Source organism: Somniosus microcephalus, chromosome 24, assembly GCF_052327205.1.
Source record: "Somniosus microcephalus isolate GS21.2 chromosome 24, FLI_Smic_1.0, whole genome shotgun sequence".
NCBI lineage: Eukaryota > Metazoa > Chordata > Chondrichthyes > Squaliformes > Somniosidae > Somniosus > Somniosus microcephalus.
The window spans coordinates 10790308-10814243 of NC_141010.1; the positions used below are offsets into that span (position 1 = coordinate 10790308).

Genomic DNA, 23936 nt, shown 5'->3' on the forward strand with positions numbered 1-23936 from the left:
TTGTCTGGCGCTGCAACAATGATGAGAGTTGGCTCTGCATCAGGAAAAGAACAAACGAGGTCGGAGACAGATAATGGAAGACAGTGTGAAACTGGAAAATAAATGCCAGAGGGAGACGCTGAAGGTCAGAGATCAAGGATAGGGGAAAAGGCAGGTGGAGACACCGAGGGCAAAGGTCAAGGGGAGATAATCAATAGTGACAAGAATTCTGCAGACAAATATAATCAAGGTCCGCTTAAGAAAAATACACTGGAGAAAATGTCAGTTCATGAAATGCATTGAGAGGGACAATAATTACTTCCAAGCACATCTGATAATTGTCCAAATTATGCATGGTCCCAAAACTCACCCTTCTCATCCCCAATAAATGACTAGTTCAATTAAGAGGTTTTTTGCCACGTGAAATGTTCTCCTTGGTGATTAATAAAAGGTTCTCTCCAGTTTCAATGCATAAACTCCTAATGACGAGGGAGCTGCTTGGACGTCTAGCAGCTTATTGATCAGTGTTCTTTCAGTCTTGGAAATAATTAGAATTTTAATTTTGTTTCTGGATTTCGGGTTTTGTCTTAAAACCGTTCATCACTGTAGTCCAAAAGTAATTCACTATGCGAAGTGCTTTGAGACATGTCCACATCACAGAAATTGCAAGGATTTCATTCCAAGTTAGTCTTAAGAAATTTCATCTAGGTCCAGTGTTTTCTCAAATTTTGGGAAATAAATTCTTATTTTCAATTTTTTAAACTTTTTTCAACATTTTACTTTTCAAAATACAATCTTAATTGTTTTTCACTTCTCACAGTTCTCAAGAAAATGTAAACATCTGTTCCAAACCCTGGGGACTACAGCCCAGTGTTTTATTCCTAGAAATAATTTGAGTTTCATTTTAGTTGAATTTTAGTTTTAGCCCTTCACAAGGAAATAAAATTGTAATTTTAATTTAGTTAACTAATGTAGTTTTACTCTAATTGCTATTTTCCCCCCTTTGCTTGAAAACAATACTTGATTTTGCAGCAGTTTTGGGAAATTCACAGCACTTTGGTAAATGGGCAGCACACTTTAGGGAGGATGTCAAGGCCCTGGAGAGGGTGCAGAGGAGATTTACTAGAATGGTCCCGGGGTTGAGAGACTTCAGTTATGTAGAAAGACGAGAGAAACTGGTATTGGAGCAGAGACGGTTATGGGAAAGATTTAATAGAAGCGTTCGAATTTATATGGGGTTTTGATGAGTGTAAATATGAAGAAATTGTTTCCACTGGCAAGAGGGTCAGTAACCAGAGGTCATAGATTTAAGCTATTTGGCAAAAGAATCAGAGGTGAAATGAGAATTTTTTTTTACACAGCGAGTTAGGATCTAGAACGCACGACCTGAAAGAGTGGTGGAACCAAATTCAATAACAACTTCCCAAAAGGGAATTGGATAAATACTTGAAGGGAAAAAATTTACTGGGCTATGGCGAAAGAGCAACAGAGTAGGACGACAGTAATTGGCTAGCTCTTTCAAAGAGCAAGCACAGGCACGATGCCTGAATGGACTCGTTCTGAGCTGCATGATTCTAATGCTCTCAGCGTATTGCAGAGTAGATTCAGGAAACTGTCCTCTAACATAGCCATTGGGTTTTATGGAGTGCACCCTTTTATATAGCGTGTGGGGTGGATTTTTAGAGTATGGCAGCAACAGCACGTTTAACTGCTTGACAGTTACAAATGTGAGCACCACCAGCCCTTTTAAACTATGGCTGGGGAATGCTAATAAAGCAAGACACCTAAATGCTAACACCACTCAACTGAGCCAGTTCCCCCATGGCCATCCGTAAGGCTCACTCCCCATTGCGCTGTAGTTTGTCCACTGAACGTTTATACTGTCCATTAGAATATACGAATGCAAGTCCGCACATTGTGACCAGCGTTCCCGCTAAGTCGCGCGGCCGCGCAGGGGTCTGGAGGGCCTGCGCAGGCCGCTCACTGGCTTGTGCGTGGAAGAAACCGAGCGTGCGCGAAAAATTTGAATGGGCCGCGCAGCCAGTTAAAGGAACCGCGCAGAAAAAAATTAGAGAGAACACTAATTGTAAGTGACCGATTGAATAAAAATATTGAAACACTAAAACCAGTTTGAAAATGCTTTTATTGTATTTTGAAATGTACAAAATGTCCATGAAATTAGAAACCTTTTTGCCAATAAAATTTCACTAGTTTTTAAACATCAGCAGCATTATACACAAGCCTTAATAGAAAGTTATCAAATAAATCACCAACCACACGTGGTTATTTACAGATTTACAGAGGGGGATTGACAGGGTAGATGCTGAGAGGCTGTTTCCCCTTGGCTGGAGAGTCTAGAACTAGGGGGCATAGTCTCAGGATAAGGGGTCGGCCATTTAAGACTGAGATGAGGAGGAATTTCTTCACTCAGAGGGTTGTGAATCTTTGGAATTCTCTGCCCCAGAGGGCTGTGGATGCTGAGTCTTTGAGTATATTCAAGGCTGAGATCGATAGATTTTTGGACTCTAGGGGAATCAAGGGATATGGAGATCTGGCGGGAAAGTGGAGTTGAGGTCGAAGATCAGCCACGGTCTTATTGAATGGCGGAGCAGGCTCGAGGGGCCGCATGGCCGACTCCTGCTCCTAATTCTTATGTTTGTGTGTAGACATCAGGTGATGGCAGCATCCAGCTCAGGTCAAATAGCCAGCCAAGAATGGCAGCTTGGACAAGGTACTTACAACCTGTGGGCAAAGAATGCTGTGTGGGGCCCATGATGTTTCCATGATCGTAATACAAGGCAGGTTCTGCCCTGCCGACTATCCATACCTTCACTAGCCCCAGTGACACACGGCAGGTAACTGGTTAAAGTCTTGTGGAGAGTGGCATGTTGGCAGTTTGACATGCAATTCCTCAGTCTCACCCAAGTTACGAGGGGGGTCAGGGGAGGTTGGGGGGCGGGGGAGATTCCAGGAAACAAATACAGTCATTCCAAGAAAGATCAGGGAGGGGAAATTCACCTACTGGTTCCGAACAGGTGTATAATGAGGGAAGGAGAATAAATTTTTTAAAAATCACAAAATAATTATACATCTAGATCTATCTATCTATATATATATATATTTATAAAGACTTGCATTTTATACAGTGCCTTTCACGACCTCAGGACGTCCCAAAGTGCTTTACAGCCAATTAAGTACTTTTGATGTGAAGTCACTGTTGTAATGTGGGAAACCTGGCATCCAATTTGCGCACAGCAAACTCCCACAAACAGCAATGTGACAATGATCAGATAATCTGTTTTTAGTGATGTTGATTTAAGGGATAAATACTGGCCAGGGCACCGGGGATAACTCTCTTGTTCTTCTTTAAAATAGTGGCCATGGGATCTTTTACGTCCACTCGAGAGCCTCGGTTTAATGTCTCATCCGAAAGACGGCACCTCCGACAGTGCAGCACTCCCTCAGCACTGCACCGGAGTATCAGCCTAGATTTTTGTGCTCGAGTCTCTGGAGTGGGACTTGATCCCACAAACCTTCTGACTCCGAGGCGAGAGCGCTGCCCACTGAGCCATGGCTAACACAAGGAAGGAGGAAAGGAGATTAAATTAAAAAAAATTTTTTTTTTAAAAAATCACAAAATAAATATACGTCTAGATCTAGCTATATATTATATAATCATCCTGCATAGGGCACATGCTTCCTGTCCAAAAATCTTAATTCCTATTGTCATGACGCTTGGTAACACTTTTCTGTCAACATTTCCTATTGTAAAATTGCTATGTCAATATTTTCTATTTAATTTTGCTATGTCAACTGTCACGATGTAGTTGCAGGTTATGGTTAGCTACCTGGAGTGAGTTTCAGAAGTCTCTCTCCCAGCCATGTCATCATCTTGTACAGATAATATATATATGATGAAAATATATATATGAAAACATGTTCATCAACTGACAGTGGGTAACACCACAGGAATTCACTAGTCTACATATAGCAATCTTGCATCTAGCGTGTCGGTCACACTCCAGGTGTCACATTTTGTTACAGATGCAAATTTTTCTTTTTGTTTTAAAACATGAAAATTTACAAGCAGCTAACAGTAGCTGATTGATCCCAGCAGTTGAACAGTGATGGCCTTAAAAGGGACAAGCCAGGAGAACATCTAAACATCAACACCCTGCTCCTGACCCCTGACAATCCACAGGAGATTTAATGGCCAACACCGGAGGTTAGGCTGTGACAATTTCCGGGGTACAAGTAGGGTTGTTCTATTGGCCTGTATCCCTTTGTGTATCGACGCTTTTACCAGTTGGACCAAGCATCTTGGGTTGTGATTGATCGCAAGTAGGGAATTTGGGAGGGGGGGCAAAAACCAATCTGAATGAGGCGTTTTCTGTGGCTTCAAGTCCATTTCCCTGAGTAATATAGTGATTTCTAGGTCCCAGCATTTTTTTTTTGGTCAGGTATTCGTACAAGAAAAGGCAAAAATCGGCAGCGGTCATATTGTCGAGGCACCCTTCCCTCCTACAGGATCTCCACTCTTGTTCGTGTTGTAAGGCCCAGTTCACTTCCTCATGAAATTCTTCTCCAGGGCTGCAGGCGTCCGCTGGATGGAATGAATATTGCGTTTCACACGATCTTCTAATGAAGTTGCGGTGCTTTGTAGCTTCATTTTGCTGTAAGAAACAAATAATAAAAATAAACTCTTCTTTAAAAAAAACCCGTGTCTGGTGAAGTCTAAATCCACAAATATTTGTACCTATGAAATAAGTACTTAAAAAAAAAAAATATACAATTAAAAAAAAATTTTCCTTAAGCAAATCTGTGAAGTCACTGTACAGCTTTGTGGAATACTTACAGGGGAATTATAGAATCATAGAAATTTACAGCACAGAAGGAGGCCATTTGGCCCATTGTGTCTGTGCCGGCTGAAAAATAATTAGCCAGCCTAATCCCACTTTCCAGTTCTTGGTCCGTAGCCCTGTAGGTTACAGCACTTCAAGTGTAATGAGGGTTTCTGCCTCAACCACCCTTTCAGACAGTGAGTTCCAGACCCCCACCACCCTCTGGGTGAAAAGATTTCTCCTCAACTCCCCTCTAATCCTTCTACCAATTACTTTAAATCTATGCCCCAGTAGATACAAGTGTTCACACACACACAGGGATCGAATTGCTGTCTGCAGGTTGTGATTATTTAAAGACAATCTCTCGGGTTCGACTGGAGAACCCTTGATCCTTGCTAACAGGCAAGTTGAAAAGGTTACCCGTCCAGCAACCCCACCCCACCAACCTTTTCCTCAGGATGATGCAGGTTTAGTCGATCTCTGGGAAGACATGCAACAGTGGTCCATGGTAACTGTGCACCCCCCACCTCCAGTGCTGGAATACGCTGCTGCTCTGGAGCATTGTACTATCACATCACCCGCCACTATTGTGTCTCTGTGCATTTAGAGAAGTACATTACCACCCCCTTTTGCCTTGCAACAGCATCCCTTTTGTCATTTAATCACTCCTGCCCTCCACTCGATCACAAACCTTTCCTTTTGCTCTTTCTTCGCCTCACAAACCCCTCCCCCTTTCCTCCCCCCCCCCCCGGTTCTGTACTTGCTTATAAACATTTTAAATCTCTGATGAAAGGCCATCGACCTGAAACGTTTACTCTGTTTCTCTCTCTCTCTCTCCTTCCCCACAGATGCGGCCTGACCTGCTGAGCATTTCCAGCACGTTCTGGTTTTACTGCTTCACTTTCCCGCTCGCTCTCTACTGACCCCTGCTGGAAAGTGTGCTGGTGGGAACTGGGCAAAGACTGGATCAAGCTCGGATTAAACAGCCGGCCAGCATTCACTGTCTGCTGCATGAGAATTGTTAATTGCACTTAAGTGGTGTATAGCAATTGAGTGTTAATTGTATGCAGGCGATGGGAATTAATTGGGACACTCTTGCTCTCATATACAGGAAACTCTCTTTTAACCGGCACCTAAATACCGGAAATCTCTCTTAACCAGCAAAATTCAGGAGTAGGTTCAGGTAAGTTTTACTTTATATTAGTGGCCGTGTAACCGGGGTTCCTGGATCTGTGGCCGTGTAACCGGGGTTCCTGCACCTGTGGCTGCGCAACAGGGACGCCTGGATCTGTGGCCGTGTAACCGGGACTCCTGCACAAGTGCCAGGTAACCGGGGCTCCTGCACCTGTGGCCGTGTACGGGGCTCTCGTACCTTGGTAAGTATACCTCTCTGTAATCCGGACTTTTTGATCAACCGGCACCACGCCGGTCCCGCCGGTCCCGGATAAAAAAAGTGTTTCCTGTATATGGCAGTAGGCTGGGGAAGGGTTGCGAGCTTATCTTGGGGGTGAACAGTATGTAAAGTCTGTCTCTGTGAATAAAGGCTTGTAAGCAATGTTCCCTCTCATTTTTTGGAGGGCCGTGCGGCCCCTTTAACGGGCTGGGTGGCCCATTCAAAATCCTGCACAGGTGCAGTTTTTCCATTTAAAAGCCGGTGAGCCGGCTGCGAGAGACCACAAGACCGCTAGCTTAATGGTAACATTGCTTGTAAACAAGGAAAGGCTGGGCTCTGGTCCTTCACCACCTGGCTGTCCGACATTTTACAAAAATGACCACCTGGCCAACGTATCCCAACATGGCTTCAGATGATGAGGTGAGGAAATTGAGATGGCGGCCAAAACAAGCAGCACAAGTATATAAAAAACAATCACAATCCCATAAAAAGTGAAAATCAAGGGGCTGGCAAGAATTGCTTACAAGTAAAATTTAAACGGGCAGATTGCAATGCTATAATACACAGAATACTTACTGGAGGAATTTGCCTTCTCCGGTATCCTTTCTCTCCAGTTCTCGCTCCATTTTTTCCTCGTCTTTGTACTGTCTGATGTTACATTGGCGAGCTTTGTCGCTCCATTTCGCGTTCTCCATCATCTCTAGCCGTCTGCGTTCCAGCTCGTCTGCTGAAAGTTTTCTGTAAAATCAAAGTACAGGAAACTCTCTCTTAACCGGCAAAATTCAGGAGTAGGTTAAGGTAAGTTTTACTTTATATTAGTGGCCGTGTAACCGGGGTTCCTGGATCTGTGGCCGTGTAACCGGGGTTCCTGGATCTGTGGCCGTGTAACCGGGGTTCCTGGATCTGTGGCCGTGTAACCGGGGTTCCTGGATCTGTGGCCGTGTAACCGGGGTTCCTGCACCTGTTGCCGTGCAACAGGGACTCCTGGATCTGTGGCCGTGTAACCGGGACTCCTGCACCTGTGGCCGTGTAACCGGGACTCCTGCACCTGTGGCCGTGTACGGGGCTCTCGTTGCTTGGTAAGTATACCTCTCTGTAATCCGGACTTTTTGATCAACCGGCACCACGCCGGTCCCGTCGGTGCCGGATAAAAAGGAGTTTCCTTTACATGCATAGCTCTGAAGTGCCTCACTGTAGACAAGGGTGGGAGGGGTGGGGGTGTTGTTGGAAAATGTAAGTGGCTACACACAAGGGGCATATTTCCCTCTGGTGTGAAGTAAGCAAAGACCGCTCAGCTAATCAAAACCTACTCACAGATTCAAAAAGCACAGGAGGAGGCCATCCATCCCATCGTGCCTGCGCTCGGTCTTTTAACAAGCTATCCAATTAGTCCCACTCCCCTGCTCTTTCCCCGTAGCCCTGCAATTTTTTTCTTTTTCAAGTATTTATCCAATTCCCCTTTTGAAAGCTACTATTGAATCTGCTTCCACCGGCCTTTCAGGCAGCGCATTCCAGATCACAACAACTTGCGGTGTCAAAGAAATTCTCATCTCCCCCTGGCTTTATCGCCAATTATTTTAAATCTGTATCCTCCGATTTCTGACCCTCCTGCCAGTGGAAAAGTATCTCCTTATTTACTCTATTAAAACCTTCATGATTCTGAATACCTCTATCAAATCTTCCTTTAACCTTCACTGCTCTATGGAGAACAATCCCAGCTTCTCTAGTCTCTCCACATAACTGAAGTCGCTCATCTCTGGTACCATTCTAGTAAATCTCCTCTGCACCCTCACCAAGGCCTTGACATCCTTCCTAAAGTGTGTTGCCCAGAATGGAGCACAATACTCCAGCTGAGGCCTAACCAGTGCTTTATAAAAGGTTAATCATAACTCCATCCAGACTCCCCACGTCTGCTTATTCTATTATGGACTCCCACCAACTGTTGATCCGCTACTTTAACAGACACTAAACTCCTTCCTCTACAGCCCTGAAAAATACATGAAGCAGCGCTGTTTATATCTAGAACAGGTACAGGCACAATGGGCTGAATGGCCTCCTTCTGTGCTGTATCATTCTAACCCTCAATCTCTCGTCAACAGACATCAATTCAGATCTCCCATTAGCAAAAAAGTTGGTGCGAGGTGAGCACAAGACAGGTTTCCTGGAGAGAGAAATCACCTGCGAGTATATTTTAACATCTAAAAATGCCGAGACAGAAAGCTGCAACGCAGACTACGTGGTATCTCAGCCACTAACCCGCTGGAAAAGGGGGGGGGGGGGGGGAAACGATGAACCCTAGCAGGACAAATAGATTGAGACCGTCGCCAGCCACCACAAGTTAAGACTACCTTCACAATTACATCAATTGCAGGTGGAAACAAGAAGTGAAAGTTGGGAATCTAAAATAAAAACTAAAACTTCGGGAAAACGCACAGGTCAGCTAGCATGAAAGGAACAAGGTGTTAATGTCCTGAAAGCTTTGATGAAGTCACATCCGAAGCATTCCTTCAGATGGTGACCTGATCACAGTTTTCAAGATATTAAGGGGAACAGATAGGGTAGATCGAGAGAAACTATTTCCGCTGGTTGGGGAGTCTAGGACTAGGGGGCATAGTCTAAAAATTAGAGCCAGACCTTTCGGGAGTGAAATTAGGAAACACTTCTACACACAAAGGGTGGTAGAAGTTTGGAACTCTCTTCCGCAAATGGCAATTGATGCTGGGTCAATTGTTAATTTTAAATCTGAGATTGATGGATTTTTGTTCACCAAAGGTATTAAGGGATATGGGGCAAAGGCAGGTATATGGAGTTAGGTCACAGATCAGCCATGATCTCATGAAATGGCGGAACAAGCTCGAGGGTCTAAATGGCCTCCTCCTGTTCTTACGATTGACCCGATTTGTGTTTCCAGTATTTTCTTTGCCATTTTCACCTACACCAGTTTTCCTCCATCTCCTGAGGCTTTTGAAAAGTGCTTTTACACTACTCGAGTGAGATTGTCAGTTCACGCCCCACTCAGGGAACTGGGCACATGATCTAGCCTGATACCACAGTGCAGAATTGAGGCAGGGCTGCGTTATCAGAGGTGCCATCCTTCAGAGGAGATGTTAAACCGGAGATCACATCGGCTTGTAGACTGTCGAACTGCACTTGCTTTAGAGCAAATGCTGGCTTTAACTTATCAGCCAATATGCAGGCCCACACTCCCAGATAGATGGGGCTAATTGCACTGAGGGGTTTAACTGGCGGAGCGAGAATGGGGCATCTGCTATCAGCTGCATTCCTGTAAAAATATCTACATTCTCCTTCGCTGTTAATGAACAGCTTATCTCAACAGTTTTGTTTTATTGCTTCCCTCTCACTTTGAGACATGCCTGCAAGATCAGTGAAATGGCAAGTTATACACCCTTTATCTTTTTATACTCCTTTATCTCCATTTCAAATACTCCATAAGCAGTGATGAATAATCAATCCTTTTATTGATGAATCTGAGAAATTATTGTAAAGTTAAATCCCCCGACCACTGTTCCCCCCCCTAAGCTAAGCTATCTCGCGGGTGCCGTGCACCACGCGTTGTAGGCCGCGCCCTCGCGCAGGAGTGGGCTCCAGCACACAGGCGTTCTTTTTAATCGCGTCCCAGGATACCTGTTCTTTCTGTGGAGACGCATGTAGTCGGTTCCCGGGGACTGAGCGGCTGCTGCACTTTGAAAGAACACAGCGGAGACGCAGCACATGTACAACGGCCGCTGGAAGGAGGCTAAAGCAAACAAGTTTTAGGCCCGCGCTGAAACAAAAATACGAGAAAAAAAATATTCAGAAAATTGTTTACGGCCGCAAAAAAATACGGGAAAGTGATGTTGATTGTCCCGCGGCAACTTCCAGTTAAATTTTGTCAGGTGCTGTCCCCTTTTTGAAAGAATTTATCAGGGTTATTTAAATCATGTTGTGAAAGAGGGGAAAAAGTTTGTGCCCCCGTTTGTACCTCAGAGTCTGAGAGATAAAGGGAACGGGAGCAGAAAGAGAGGAAACAACTTCTCCTAAGCTGATCCCAACTCATCACCAAGGCCGGGGATAGATAACCTTCTTAGGATTGGGGAGTTTAACCACTTTATTCACTTTCTTATTTGAGCTCCGTTTGGAGTTAGAGTTTATTTTTTTTCGTTGCATGTTTAATGACAGCGTTGAAGAGGAAAAGAGAAACTTGGAGCAACTTCTTCTGTCAAAGCTGCAATGAGACTTGGAAGAATTTGAAGATTTTAAATGAACTTTTCACAAAAAATGAGTGTTAAAAACAGTTTTTCCCCCCCTTAGCTTTGAATATGAATTTGGAAGAAACAAGCAAAAATCAATTTTCCCCAACATCTAAACAAGTTTCAACCAGGTCATGAAGTCCAAATGCTTTTAAAGAGGCTTTGAAATGCTTAGAACGTTTTAAAATTGAAATTTCTCAATATGTGATTTTGAACGAAGTGAGTAGCTTTACACAAACATGCAACCATGCTGTTGAGAACGGGGAAGGCAGGGAGGATTTGTAGGTGTTACATATTGTAGAGAATGTTTGAGAAAAAAACTTTAGAAGCAAATTTCGTAATTGAACATCTTTATGTCAACATATTAATAAACATTTCCAAGTCAGTCTGATTGGTTCTCCTGTGCAGGAAGCAAGATGAATGTTTATTTCTGTCAAATCATAGCTTTTCCTGCTTTTTGTTTTTAATTCGGTGATGCAAATTGTGTATGTGATTTTCTGCACTTGTGAATAAGTGCTGCATTTCTAACATGTTACATGGGGGTGCTGGTTCAAGAAGACAACGGTTATGAATGGAAGTGATTGAAGTTGAAAATACGGATGCCTGTTTTTGTTCAGTTCTTTTTAATACTGCGAAGTAAAGAACTACAGCACTTTATATTTGTTGGTTGACTGGTTGCATTATGATTAATATTCTAATTACTTCTGTGGACGTCCAGCACGTCGGCGCCATAGGAAAGCCGCTGCTCCTGCTGCTTGTGCAGCCACTGCTATAGTGACATGTGGGATGGGCTAATACATTGAAAACTTTAAAATTAATACAAATTGCACGAATAGATATGCCTCTTTCAGCTCACCTTGGGCTTTTGGATTGTTTGTCGATGCATAACTATGTAACTGAGTGACGTTTCTGAAGTGTTAATGTATTATTATGCAGTTCTTTTACATACCAGTCATTTCTGACTTTTTTTAAATAGCGAGTTTATACATGACGTACTAAAAGCTTTTAATTAACTCTGCCGTAAACAAACTTGCAGAATGGGCATGTAAATGACAAATTAATTTCAATATACAGGAAACGTTATATCCGGCACCGACGGGACCGAGCTGTTGCTGATCTATCAAAACTGCCGGACAAACCAGCGTTAATGTTGAAGCATACGGAGATTTGCAGCTCCGTATCTGGCAACAAACACTGTTGCTTAGCAACAGCTTCTAAATAGTCGGCCGTACCTTGGAAGCGTCTCTGAAGCTGTTGCTAAGCTACAGAGAGACTTTGCAGAGCCTGACTGTTGGGGAAAAAAAAGCCACGAGAAGAAAAAAAAAAAAACGGCTCCTGATTTCTGCCGGTAGGTCGAGGTTTCCGGACATACAACCTCCGGATAAACCAGTCTCCTGTAGATAAGTGTGAGGTGGTGCATTTTGGTAGGAGGCTACCTACTCCTTGGAAAATAAGAATCTAAATGGAGTAGAGTTGCAATGGGGATCTAGGGGTATAGATTCACAAATCGTTAAAAGTAGCAACGCAGGTTTAAAAAGCCATAAAAATGCCAATAAAGCACTGGGGTTCATTTCTAGAGGAATAGAATTGAAAAGCAGAGAAGTGATGTTAAACTTGTATAGAACCTTGTCTTATTGTCTCATGATTTGAGATGGTGGGGTGGCAATATGACATTACTGTATATATGTTTTTAAGTGGTTGCTGTTGTTGTAAAATTTGCCCACGGACGAATAGGTCGTGCTCAAAGGAGCTCATGGCCTGCTCAGTACAAAAACAAGTTAGCGGGAACATTACCCCCTACCCATTTCTATGAAACTACAGTTTCAATACCTTGACTGATGAGGCCGAGGCCTCTGCTGGTACACTCCTCTCTTTGGGGATGAGTTTCTGTCATGGTACCTTCAAAAAAGAAAATCTCATTAGAAATGGTCTTTAGCAGCTCCTCAAACAGCTCACTCTCTTGGATGGTATTGTGTCAGCTGTGGCTCAGTGGGTAGCGTTCTCTCGTCTCTAAAGCAGAAGGTTGTGGGTTCAAGTCGTATTCTAAGGGCTTGAGCGTAAAATCTAGGCTGACACTCCCAGTGCAGTGCTGAGGGAGCGCTGCACTGCCTGAGGTGCCGTCTTTCAGACGAGACGTTAAACCGAGGCCCCGTCTACCCTCTCAGGTGGATGTAAAAGATCCCATGGCACTATTTCTAAGAAGTGCAGGGGGAGCGCCCTTGGTCAACATTTAACCCTCAACCAACAACTAAAAACATGATTATCTAGTCATTATCACATTGCTGCTTGTGGGACCTTGCTCTGTGTAGATTGGCTGCCGCTTTTCCTACATTACAACAGTGACGACGCTTCAAAAGTACTTCAATGGCTGTAAAGCGTTTTGGGACGTCCTGAGGTTGTGAAAGGCGCTATAGAAATGCAAGTCTTTCTTTGCTTTCATAGAGAAGGAAAATGCCAGCTTGAATTCCTGGTCTGTGTTGAGTTCCCGTGGGCAGCAGCCGGAGCACTGCAATTCGCCTCAGCAGCGCTGGGCTCGGTTGGAAACCAAGTCCTGATTACCATCCAGTGATGGGAGCTGTACATGTGTGGGCAGAAGGCGAGTGCAGCTTCAGGCTCCGCCTTGATGCCTTCCACAGTTGAATGGTCTGCCAGCACTCACCATCTAGCCTCGTACTTGGAAGAAATGGCATTTGAGGCAAGCTGGCCACGAAACCGTACCCCAGCATGAGTCAGCATCTTCAGGAGAGGAAGAGGAAAAAGGGCAGAAGAATCTTTGAAAAAACAAAAAAGTGAGTGAAATAAAAAAAATACACTCACTGCGAATGCGCCTTCGAGTGTCCTGAGGGGGATCGAGGTGGCGATCTGGATCTTCTATCCCGTGAATCTTCACGTCCGGTGTCTGTGTGTAGGGCTGACCGGGAGCGGCTCCCTGACCGTGACCTGGGTCTGTTTTTATGAGATGCTTTAGCTTGGTCAGAAGATGAGGAACTGTGTCGCTCTTTAATCCTGCGAGAGTCTTTCACCTGCACGATAAACAGGAACAGGATTACTGAAGGGAAAGAAGCAACCTTACTAACATCTAAAAATCAATAATACGCAAGGAGAAAATAGGTTCCTAAACGTGGTCACTAAATTCTGACAGGATTGAGGATGTTACCTTGTAAATCAAAGGTTAGTGTTTTCCATCAACTAGCCCTCCGAAACGTGCTGAGCAAAATATAATCAGCAGTAAGAGAAGTGTTTCTTGGTGTTTAAAATCATGAAGGGTTTAGATAGACTAAATAAAGAGAAACTGTTTTCAATGGCTGAAGGGACGATAACCAGAGGGCACAGATTGAAGGTGCTTGGCAAAAGAACCAGAGGTGACATCAGGAAAAACTTTATTGCGCAACGAGTGGTTAGGATTTGGATTGCACTGCCTGATAGGGTGGTGGATACAGATTCAATAGTAACCTTCAAAAAAGGGAATTGGATAAATAATTGAAGGAGTAAAAAAATTGCAGGGATTAGGGGAAAGAGCTGGGGGGGGGGGGGGGGGGAGAACGGACTAACTAGATTGCTGTTTGAAAGAACTGGCATAGACTCGATGGGCCAAATCAAATCAACTTTTATTGTCATTGTTAGTGCACAAGTGCAGTACAACGAAATGTAGGCTTGCGGCTCCAGAGAGTGTACATTTGGATTAAGACATTTAAACATTCAACATACATTTGGCTTGTAGTATATTAACATAAATATAACCATAATAAAGTGCATTGGCAGATGTGCAGGCTTTAGAGTTTATTTGTGGAGTTCAGTAGGATGACAGCCCTGGGAAAGAAGCTGTTCCTAAATCTGGTCGTACGGGTGCGAATGCATCTGTAGCGTCTCCCAGATGGCAGGAGGGTGAACAGACTGTGGCTGGGGTGGGTAGGGTCTTTGATGATGAACCGTGACCTCCGTAAACAGCGTTTCTGGTATATGTGCTCTATGGTCGGTAGCCGGGTGCCGGTAATGCGTTGGGCAGTTTTGACTACCCGCTGCAGGGCTTTCCGGTCATAGTAGCTACAGCTGCCATACCATACTGTGATACAGTTCGTCAGGATGCTCTCTATTGTGCAGCAGTAAAAGTTAGAGCGGATCAGGGGTGACAGGTTACATCCCTTCAGCCTCCTTAGGAAATATAGGCGCTGCTTCTATGCTGTACTATTCTATGGTAAAATCAACAATCACAAATGGTGTAAAGTCCCCAGTGTTTGCACTAAATCTTGATTCCAATCTGAAGATTAAAGGGCATTTTTCCCTTATCCCAGTACCTGTGCAATTACTGCATTTCTCTTACTTCCATAATTACTACCCTCTTACTGGAGTTGTAAACCTATTTCCGCTTCAGCGCAAACTGAAAGCAATCATAATGTTGTTTCGCTACTCTTTTCAGTACCATTCGGCTTAAGAAAAATGTATGCCGGGTTCAGTTACAAATATTATTTATACAGCTATAGAGTCAGCTGGGCAGAAATTAAAATGGTAGATGGAACCGCACTGAAAAAATAAACTGACTGATGTGATTGCAGCACTCGAATCGCTTGCTTTTCTGTAGGATCTTTGCTGATCTATTATTTCAGTGAATCAGAATGGGTAAGTTGCGTATTTGAGCCAAAGCATGATACTTTATATTTTTCCTCCGCAGATTTCATGTGCCACCCAACACATCTGTTGTGCGATATGAAAGAGCTTTAGTTAAATTTAAATATACACAGTTACAACTGATATTCAGCACTGCAATTTCAATAAGGGGCCCATTCTTAAAATTTGAAGTGGCCATGATTAGTAACCTCAGTTAGAGAGATAGAAGCAACAAATGGTGAAAGGCTAAAAACTAAATGGTGAAAGGCTGAAAACAGTGGAGGTCCAAAGAGACTTGGGGGTCCAGGTGCATAGATCTTTAAAATGTCCCGAACAGGTACAGAAAATAATCAAAAAGGCTAATGGGATGCTGGCCTCTATATCTAGAGGACTGGAATACAAGGGGGTAGAAGTTACGCTGCAGCTATACAAAACCCTGGTCAGACCACACCTGGAGCACTGTGAGAGTAGTTCTGGGCAGTCCAGCGTAGGTTTACCAGAATGATACCCGGACTTCAAGGGTTAAGTTACGAGGAGCGATTACACAAATTCGGGTTGTATTGCCTAGAATTTAGAAGATTATGGGGTGATCTGATCGAAGTTTTCAAGATATTGAGGGGAACAGATAGGGTAGAGAGAAACTATTTCCGCTGGTTGGGGATTCTCTAAAAAAAAAATTAGAGCCAGACCTTTCAGGAGTGAAATTAGGAAACACTTCTACACACAAAGGGTGGTAGAAGTTTGGAACTCTCTTCCGCAAACTGCAATTGATGCTAGTTAATTGTTAATTTTAACTCGGAGATTGATAGCTTTCTGTTAATCAAAGGTATAAGGGATATGGGGCAAAGGCGGGTGCATGGAGTTAGGTCGCAGATCGGCCATGATCTCACTGAATGGCGGAGCAGGCTCGAGGGGCGAAATGGCCTCCCTCCTGCTCCTATGTAACAATATAAAGATCACAAATTGTTACGCGAAACCTACAATGCGTGACTTGTGTGCTTTCCATTTCAATAGTAAGTACAGTAAACTCTTTCTTATCCGGCACCTCCGGGACCAGGGTGGTGCCGGGTGATGAAAAATTCTGGATAACAGAGAGGTAGGCTATTTTTAACACAAACAAAAATAAAAACCACTGACTAACTCGGCCACCGCGGGAGACTCGGAAAAACGAGTGCTGGATGGGTTCGGCAAGATTACCGGTTATCTATTTTGCCGGTTATTAAAGAATTCCGGATGATTAAGTGCCATTTAAACAAGTGTTTACTGTACCTGTATTCTCGGCGCACTCAAGAAAAAAGTCAAATAGTTTTAGAAAGAGCCAAGATCTAGGAAAACAAACCTTTAAGCCGTACCCAGTTATTTTCTTTTGAACGCGTGCGGATGATGGACTTGTAGCCTTTTCATGCCTTCTGCAATAGAGTTAAAAAAAAAAGCAAATGTTTACCTTTTTCATAGAAAAGAAATACAATTTTTTTTTATCATTTCAATGCAAACTTGCCCAAACTTAAGCCTTCTAGTAAAAAGGATTTTTTTTAAAAATCATAGAAATTTATGGCACAGAAAAAAGAGGCGCCATTCGGCCCATCGTGTCCATGCCAGTTACTTCCTTCACCCAGGTCACCGTGTACCCCACACAGCTAGCTTTCAATGACATGGGACATAAATGGCAATATGCAGCAACATCTATGTAGATGCTACAATTTGGCTTAACAGTGATGCCCCTCATGTTTGGCCAGCCAGCCGACATCGACTATCGAGACGCGTGCAGCAATAACGGGCAGCTGGGTGAAGTAGCTGCAAGGGCTTGGGAAACACCAGACCCCCAGCAAGAAATCAATGCTTTCAGGGAAGATGGGGAGAGAAAGCAAAAATAAAAAGCTAGGAAATAAAAGTCCATGCGACTGTACAAAATCAACATGTAGTTATTTAGGGAAACCAGGTACACAGAAGAAGCTGGAAACACTCAGCAGGTCAGGCAGCATCTGTGGAGCGAGAAACAGAGTTAGCTCAAGTGGGATAGCAAAATACTGCAGATGCTGGAAATCTGAAATAACAACAGAAAATGCTGGAAAAACTCAGCAGGCCAGGCAACATCCGTGGAGAGAAATTAGAGTCAACGTTTCGGGTCAAAACCCTTTATCAAGACTCTCAAGTGGGACTTGAACCCGGGACCTTCTGACTCAGAGGTGAGAGTGCTAGTGACTGAGCCACAGCGGACACTGTGCAAGTCGTCGAGAGCTATGTGATTACAATAATGGAATGCATGATAATCCTTCAACTCAGTCTGAGGCCTATATATAGAATCATAGAATAGTGCAGCACAGAAGGAGGCCATTCGGCCCATCGAGCCTGCACCGGCTCTTCTGAACAACAGCCCAGTTAGTCCCACTCCCCTGCTCTTTCCCCGTATCCCTGCAATTTCTCCTCCTTCAAGTATTTAGCCAATTTCCTTTTGAAGGCTACTATTGAATCTGTATCCACCACCTCATCAGGCAGCACATTCCAAATCCTAACAGCTCATTGCGTAAAAACGTTTTCCCTCCTGTCGCCTCTGGTTCTTTGGCCTTAAATCTGTGCCCTCTGGTTATCGACCCTTCAGCCATTGGGAACAGTGTCTCTTTATTTACTCTATCTAAACCCTTCGTGATTTTAAACACCTCTATCAATTCTCCTCTTAGCCTTCTCTGCTCCAAGGAGAACAACCGCAGCTTCTCCAGTCTCTCCACGTAACTGCAATCCCTCATCCCTGGACCCAGTCTAGTAAATCTTTTCTGTACCCTCTCCAAAGCCTTCACGTCCTTCCTAAAGTGCGGTTCCCAGAATGGGACACAATACTCCAGCTGGGGCCAGACTTATTTACTAAGATACTGTACTTTGCTTTTTGCTGCTCGTTGTCACTGGAGCTGGCGTGCCGACGTTTCTTGTGCTTCTTCTTCTTGTCCTTCTTTTTCTTCTTTTCCATTTTATCCAGGTTCTTTTGTAGCTTTGAAAAGGAAAAAAAAAAAATCAGTCGTAAACTTATTTCCGTTTCAGTGGAGAAAATTTCTGCAATAAGGTTACGTTTGCAAAACAAAATAAAAGGGCAAGGGAGCATCTGCAGGGCTACTGGGAAAGAGCAGGGAGAGTGGGACTAATTGGATGGCTCTTTCAAAGATCCAGCACAGGTACGGTCATTGTTTCCCTGTAAGACCTCTCCTGGTCCCTCAATACCTCTCTGGTGAAGAAGGCCCAGCAGCGCCTATATTTCCTAAGGAGGCTGAAGGGATGTAACCTGTCACCCCTGATCCTCTCTAACTTTTACCGCTGCACAATAGAGAGCATCCTGACAAACTGTATCACAGTATGGTATGGCAGCTATAGCTACTATGACCGGAAAGCCCTGCAGCGGGTAGTCAAAACTGCCCAACGCATTACCGGCACCCGGCTACCGACCATAGAGCACATATACCAGAAACGCTGTTTACGGAGGTCACGGTCCATCATCAAAGACCCTACCCACCCCAGCCACAGTCTGTTCGCCCTCCTGCCATCTGGGAGACGCTACAGATGCATTCGCACCCGTACGACCAGATTTAGGAACAGCTTCTTTCCCAGGGCTGTCATCCTACTGAACTCCACAAATAAACTCTAAAGTCTGCACATCTGCCAATGCACTTTATTATGGTTATGTTTATGTTAATGTATTACAAGCCAAATGTATGTTGAATGTTTAAATGTCTTAATCTAAATGTACACTCTCGGGAGCCGCAAGCCTACATTTCGTTGTACTGCACTTGTGCACTAACAATGACAATAAAGTTGATTATGATTATGCTCAGCGCTCTAGGGATCCCGCACAGCTGGCTTTTCAATACAAAATAGCAAAATACTGCAGATGCTGGAAATCTGAAGTAACAGAAAATGCTGGAAATACTCAGCAGGCCAGGCAGCATCCGTGGAGAGAGAAACAGAGTTAACGTTTCAGGTCTGAAGGGTCCCAGACCTGAAACATTAACTCTGTTTTTCTCTTCACAGATGCTGCCTGGCCTGCTGAGTATTTCCAGCATTTTCTGTTGTTATTTTCAATACAAAAACCGCACACCGCTGTATTTTGAAGGGGCCACGCGGCGCCAAAAGAAATTAGAGGGAACATTGGGCAGGATGGCCTCCTTCTGTGCTCTCTGATCTCAAAAGTTCATACTCGAGCTTGTAGATTTGTTTGAGCATTAGGTGGTTATGATACTTCTTGTTTAGGGTTTGTGTGAAGACCCTATTCTAAATACGAACTGTAAAGGCTTCCCCGTGCAACAGATTTACTAAATAAAATGAGAAAAAGAGAGCACCATATTTTATTTTTAATTAATTTTTTTAAGAACAAAAGGAATCACCCTGATTGCTCAGCCAAAAATGCACAACCTTGTATGGAACTCAACCATACGGACCCGAAATGTCCCGGCTTCAATCCCTGGACAGTGCCGAGTTCGCTGATCTCAGCTGTGATTCCCCCTCCTGGTTTGCTATCCAGTTAGGCTGACAGGATACGCGGGCATCTGGTGAGGAGAGGATTAGGTTCGGCTCGGTCTGACTGAACCGCCCGCCCACTTTCCCCGTCTAGATCCAAATGCGAAGAGTAACACTTATGGGAGATGCAGGAGGGCAGCTGGAAGCAGTGGGAACACATCCCAGTACCGGACCGGACAGGACCTTCAGCAGGGGAGGGCTGTACAAAATGGAGGCTGGAGGAAAGTAAATGTAAAAATAAAATGCAGAAAAGTGTCTTATCTTCCAGTTTTTCAAAGAACTGTTCTCAATATAAAGCAAGCGCTCATTTTTCACTCAATGTGAACGCAAATAAGCGGAGGTTTTGGAAGCCTAGTGAGGATAACCACTCATGATTTTTCCTAATTTCTGGCATGCTCATGTTCATTCAAAACATCCAGCTGCAATTTTAAAATTAAAAATCAGAGAATGCACAGCAGAATCATCAGCATCTGAAAGAGAAAGATGAGTTGGTGTTTCTGATGGGGCTCTTGATCAGAACAGAGATCTGACAAAATCCTGGAATTTCCATCAGTCTTTTACTTTCAGATGCTCAGTGACCTGCTACGTATTTCCAGCAATTTTGATTTACAACATTCTCGGCTATTCCTTTTGCAAATTGAGAAATGGATTGGCCCAGTTTACTCGAGGATACTCCTTAAAGTGCTCACGTACAATCTCTGTTTTGAATTCAACAGGTGAAGGAATCAGGAATTAAAATCTAGACCAGCAGAGAAATGAATTGGGATTTAGAGGAGCAAAGGGATCTCGGAGTACAAATACACAAATCACTAAAAGTAGCAACGCATGTTAATAAGGCCATTAAAAAAAAGCAAACCAAGCACTAGGGTTTATTTCTAGAGGGATAGAATTGAAAAGTAGAGAAGTTATGCTAAACTTGTATTGAACCTTGGTTAGACCACACTTGAAGTACTGCGTACAATTCTGGTGGCCATGTTATAAAAAGGATATAGAGGCACTGGAGAGGGTGCAAACAAGATTTACAAGGAAAATACCAGAAATGCGAGGGTATACCTATCAGGAAAGGATGAACAGGCTGGGTCTCTTTTCCCTTGAAAAGAGAAGGATGAGGGGTGACCTAATAGAGGTCTACAAAATTATGTAAGGTTTTGATAGAGTAGACAGAGAGAGAGTGTTTCCACTTGTGGGGAAGAGCAAAACTAGAGGCCATCAATACAAGAGAGTAACCAAGAAATCAAATAGGGAATTCAGAAGAAACTTCTTTACCCAAAGAGTGGCAAGAATGTGGAACTCGCTACCACAGGGAGTGGTTGAGGCGAATAATATAGATGCCTTTAAGGGGAGGCTAGATAAGCATATGAGGGAAAAGGGAATAGAGGGTTCTGCTGATAGATTTAGATGAGGAAAGATGGGAGGAAGCTCGAGTGGAGCATAAACGCTGGTGTGGACTACCCTGTTTCTGTGCTGTATATCCTATGTAATCCTGTGGATTTGATCAGTGGAAAGGCCAACAGGTCCTGCTGGCCTCTCCTCGGGTGGTCATAAAAGACCTAGCTGAGACTGTAGAAACAGTGAACCATGATAACCGCAAACAGAGGCACTGTCTAAAAGGGGCCTCATCGGGATACAGCTGCAGACTCCGCATATTAGTCAAAGCTGTGATGAGACAATGGTCTGCAGTCAGCTCCACGTGAGCAGGTTGGAGAAGACAATTGCCGAGGAAGAGGTGAAAGGTTGAAGATTTTGAGATAGAGCAGAGGTATAAGATTGTGTGTTGCCTGGAGAAGGTGATCCGTGATCCTGAAGAGGAGACGCCAGGGAACACCGGTGAAGAAAGTTTCTCCTCCCGCTACGAGGATGGATCACCCTCGCAGTCGAGTGGCATTTGCCGCTTAAAGGTTGCATTTGTTTATATCTGGGATATAACCAGCTCGAGTAAAAAAAAGAATAAATTCAGTGTTAGTGCTTCTCATTTCTCAGGTGCTTTTCATTATATACCTGTGGGGAGAAGCATCTTAAAACATCATGGGCAAAAAATTGAGTCACAGCCCCTTTGGGGCGTTAACTTCGCCGCCCCGCGACTGAATTTGAGTGGTAGCACCCCAAGAGGGAAGCGGGGCGCTACTGGAAGCACCCCACCTCCCTCTTGGGGCACTGCGAGGGAATATCGCGGCGCTACGTCGCGCTGCAGTATTGCAGGCCTTCCTCCCCTTCTTAAAAGGGGAGGGGACTTGCGCAGCGCAACCCAGCTGAGCCCCCGGGGACCGGGAGTGCCGGCAAAAGAGGACGGCACTCAAGAGAAGTGCCGGGCTCACGGAGCACAGCTGGCACTCTGCCGGTGAGGGGGGGGGGGCGGTCAGGAGGCCAGGGGGGGGGGGGGGGGGGGGGGAGCTGAGGCAGGTGCTGGCAGGCGACTAACAGGAGGCGCAAAGCAACCTAATTTCCCCTCCCCCCCCATTTCTCTTACACAGGTGACTGAATCAAAGATACTGAATGGCTAGCTGTAAGTTTGAAGAGGCAAGGGATAAATGGACTCCCCTCGAGACTCAAGAGTAAAACAGGAAGACCCACTTACTATTTCTCTGATCATCTTCATTTTCATTGGATTAGTTAAAACCTCTCTCTTTTTCTCTTCCTCACGTTTCCTGAAAGAACCAATCAAAAAACAATCAGTACAACAAGCGCGTTCTGTTAATGAAGTCAAAACGTTAGAGAGGATTAGGTAAGTAGTGATCAAACTGGGAGAAACAGGGATCGCCTGTCCCTCTTACATTCCATGCATCATTCTCTGAGGCCAACAGTGTAACCTCCTCCTCCTCCTCTTCTGCCCATGAGACTCTGCAACTGGCTCCTAGGGATGACACGCCCTCCAATCACCCCTCCCCTTCCATGAGGAAGTGCCGAGCCACTGCTAAGTGAGATCAAGAACTCAAAAAAGGCACGAACGTGCATCCTGCTCACACAGTGCAGCACGCTAGAAACCAATGGCTTTTCTTCCACCATGCCTCCCTCTACTCTCCAGAAGGCAGCTCCTGCTGGCATACACTCACACAGACTCCAGCTCAAGTGATTTTTTTTTTAATGGGAGAGTCCAGACAGTGGCTGCAGGCAGACTATTTGTCTGTCAATTTTAAAATTCTCATTCTTATTTTCAAATCCCTCCGTAGCCTCACCCCTCCCTATCTCTGTAACCTCCTCCAGCCCTACAACCCTCTGAGATCGCTGCGCTCCTCCAATTCTGGCCACTTGAACATAGAAACATAGAAGATAGGAGCAGGAGTAGGCCATTCGGCCCCTCGAGCCTGCTCCGCCATTTAATGCGATAATGGCTGATCATCCAAATTCAGTACCCTGTCCCTGCTTTCTCCCCATACCCCTTGATCCCTTTAGCCTTAAGAAATATATACAACTCCTTCTTGAACATATTTAATGTATTGGCCTCTACTGCCTTCTGTGGTAGAGAATGCCACAGGTTCACCACTCTCTGGGTGAAGAAATTCCTCCTCATTTCTGTCCTAAATGGCCTACCCCTTATCCTTAGACTGTGACCCCCTGCTTCTGGACTCCCCGACCATCGGGAACATCCTTCCTGCATCTAGTCTGTCCAGTCCTGTCAGAATTTTATAAGTTTCAATGAGATCCCCTCTCATTCTTCTAAACTCCAGCAAGTACAAGCCCAATCGACCCAATCTCTCTTCATACGTCATTCCTGCCATCCCAGGTATCAGCCTGGTGAATCTTCGCTGAACTCCTTCCATGGCAAGAACATCCTTCCTCAGATAAGGCGACCAAAACTGCACACAATACTCAACATGTGGTCTCACCAAGGCCCTGTACAACTGCAGCAAGACATCCTTGTTCCTGTACTCAAACCCTCTCGCTACGAAGGCCAACATACCATTTGCCTTCTTAACCGCCTGCTGCACCTGCATGCTTACCTTCAGCGACTGGTGCACAAGGACACCCAGGTCTCGCTGCACTTCCCCTTCTCCCAATCTATTGCCATTCAGATAATAATCTGTCTTCCTGTTTTTGCCACCAAAGTGGATAACCTCACATTTATCCACGTTATATTGCACCTGCCATGCTTCTGCCCAATCACCCAACCTGTCCAAATCATCCTGTAGTTTCTCGGCATCCTCCTCCAGCACACACGCCCACCCAGCTTTGTGTCGTCTGCAAATTTGGAGATACAGGTAGACTACCTTTTATCCGAACTTCCGAAAACCGAAACCCTCTAAAAACCGTTCAGCGTAAGTCGTGCGCATGACATGACCAGAGTGGCGCACGACCCCGACCCCCCCCCAACCCCGACTCCCGCCGACCCCCCCCGCGGACCCCCACCGACCCCGACCCCCACCCCCGACC

The 23936-nt window shown here is 44.7% G+C and overlaps 1 protein-coding gene across 2 annotated transcripts in view; it reads right to left on the reverse strand.

Moving 5' to 3' along the window:
• Nucleotides 1–2104: 2104 nt before the first annotated feature.
• cwc25 (CWC25 spliceosome associated protein) overlaps nt 2105–23936 on the reverse strand; it is a 36499-nt gene continuing 14667 nt past the window's right edge. The window contains exons 4-10 of one of the 2 annotated variants that reach the window (XM_085966209.1): nt 22144–22213; nt 17942–18051; nt 16408–16477; nt 13281–13486; nt 12294–12362; nt 6790–6951; nt 2105–4652 (exon numbers count right to left, since the gene is read on the reverse strand). In XM_085966209.1, coding sequence (XP_085822335.1) covers nt 4541–4652; nt 6790–6951; nt 12294–12362; nt 13281–13486; nt 16408–16477; nt 17942–18051; nt 22144–22213 — 799 coding nt within the window. In that variant the 3' untranslated portion in view covers nt 2105–4540. Of the gene's footprint in view, nt 4653–6789; nt 6952–9734; nt 9998–12293; nt 12363–13280; nt 13487–16407; nt 16478–17941; nt 18052–22143; nt 22214–23936 lie in introns of those variants that run through there. The other variant, XM_085966210.1, reaches the window with a different exon arrangement.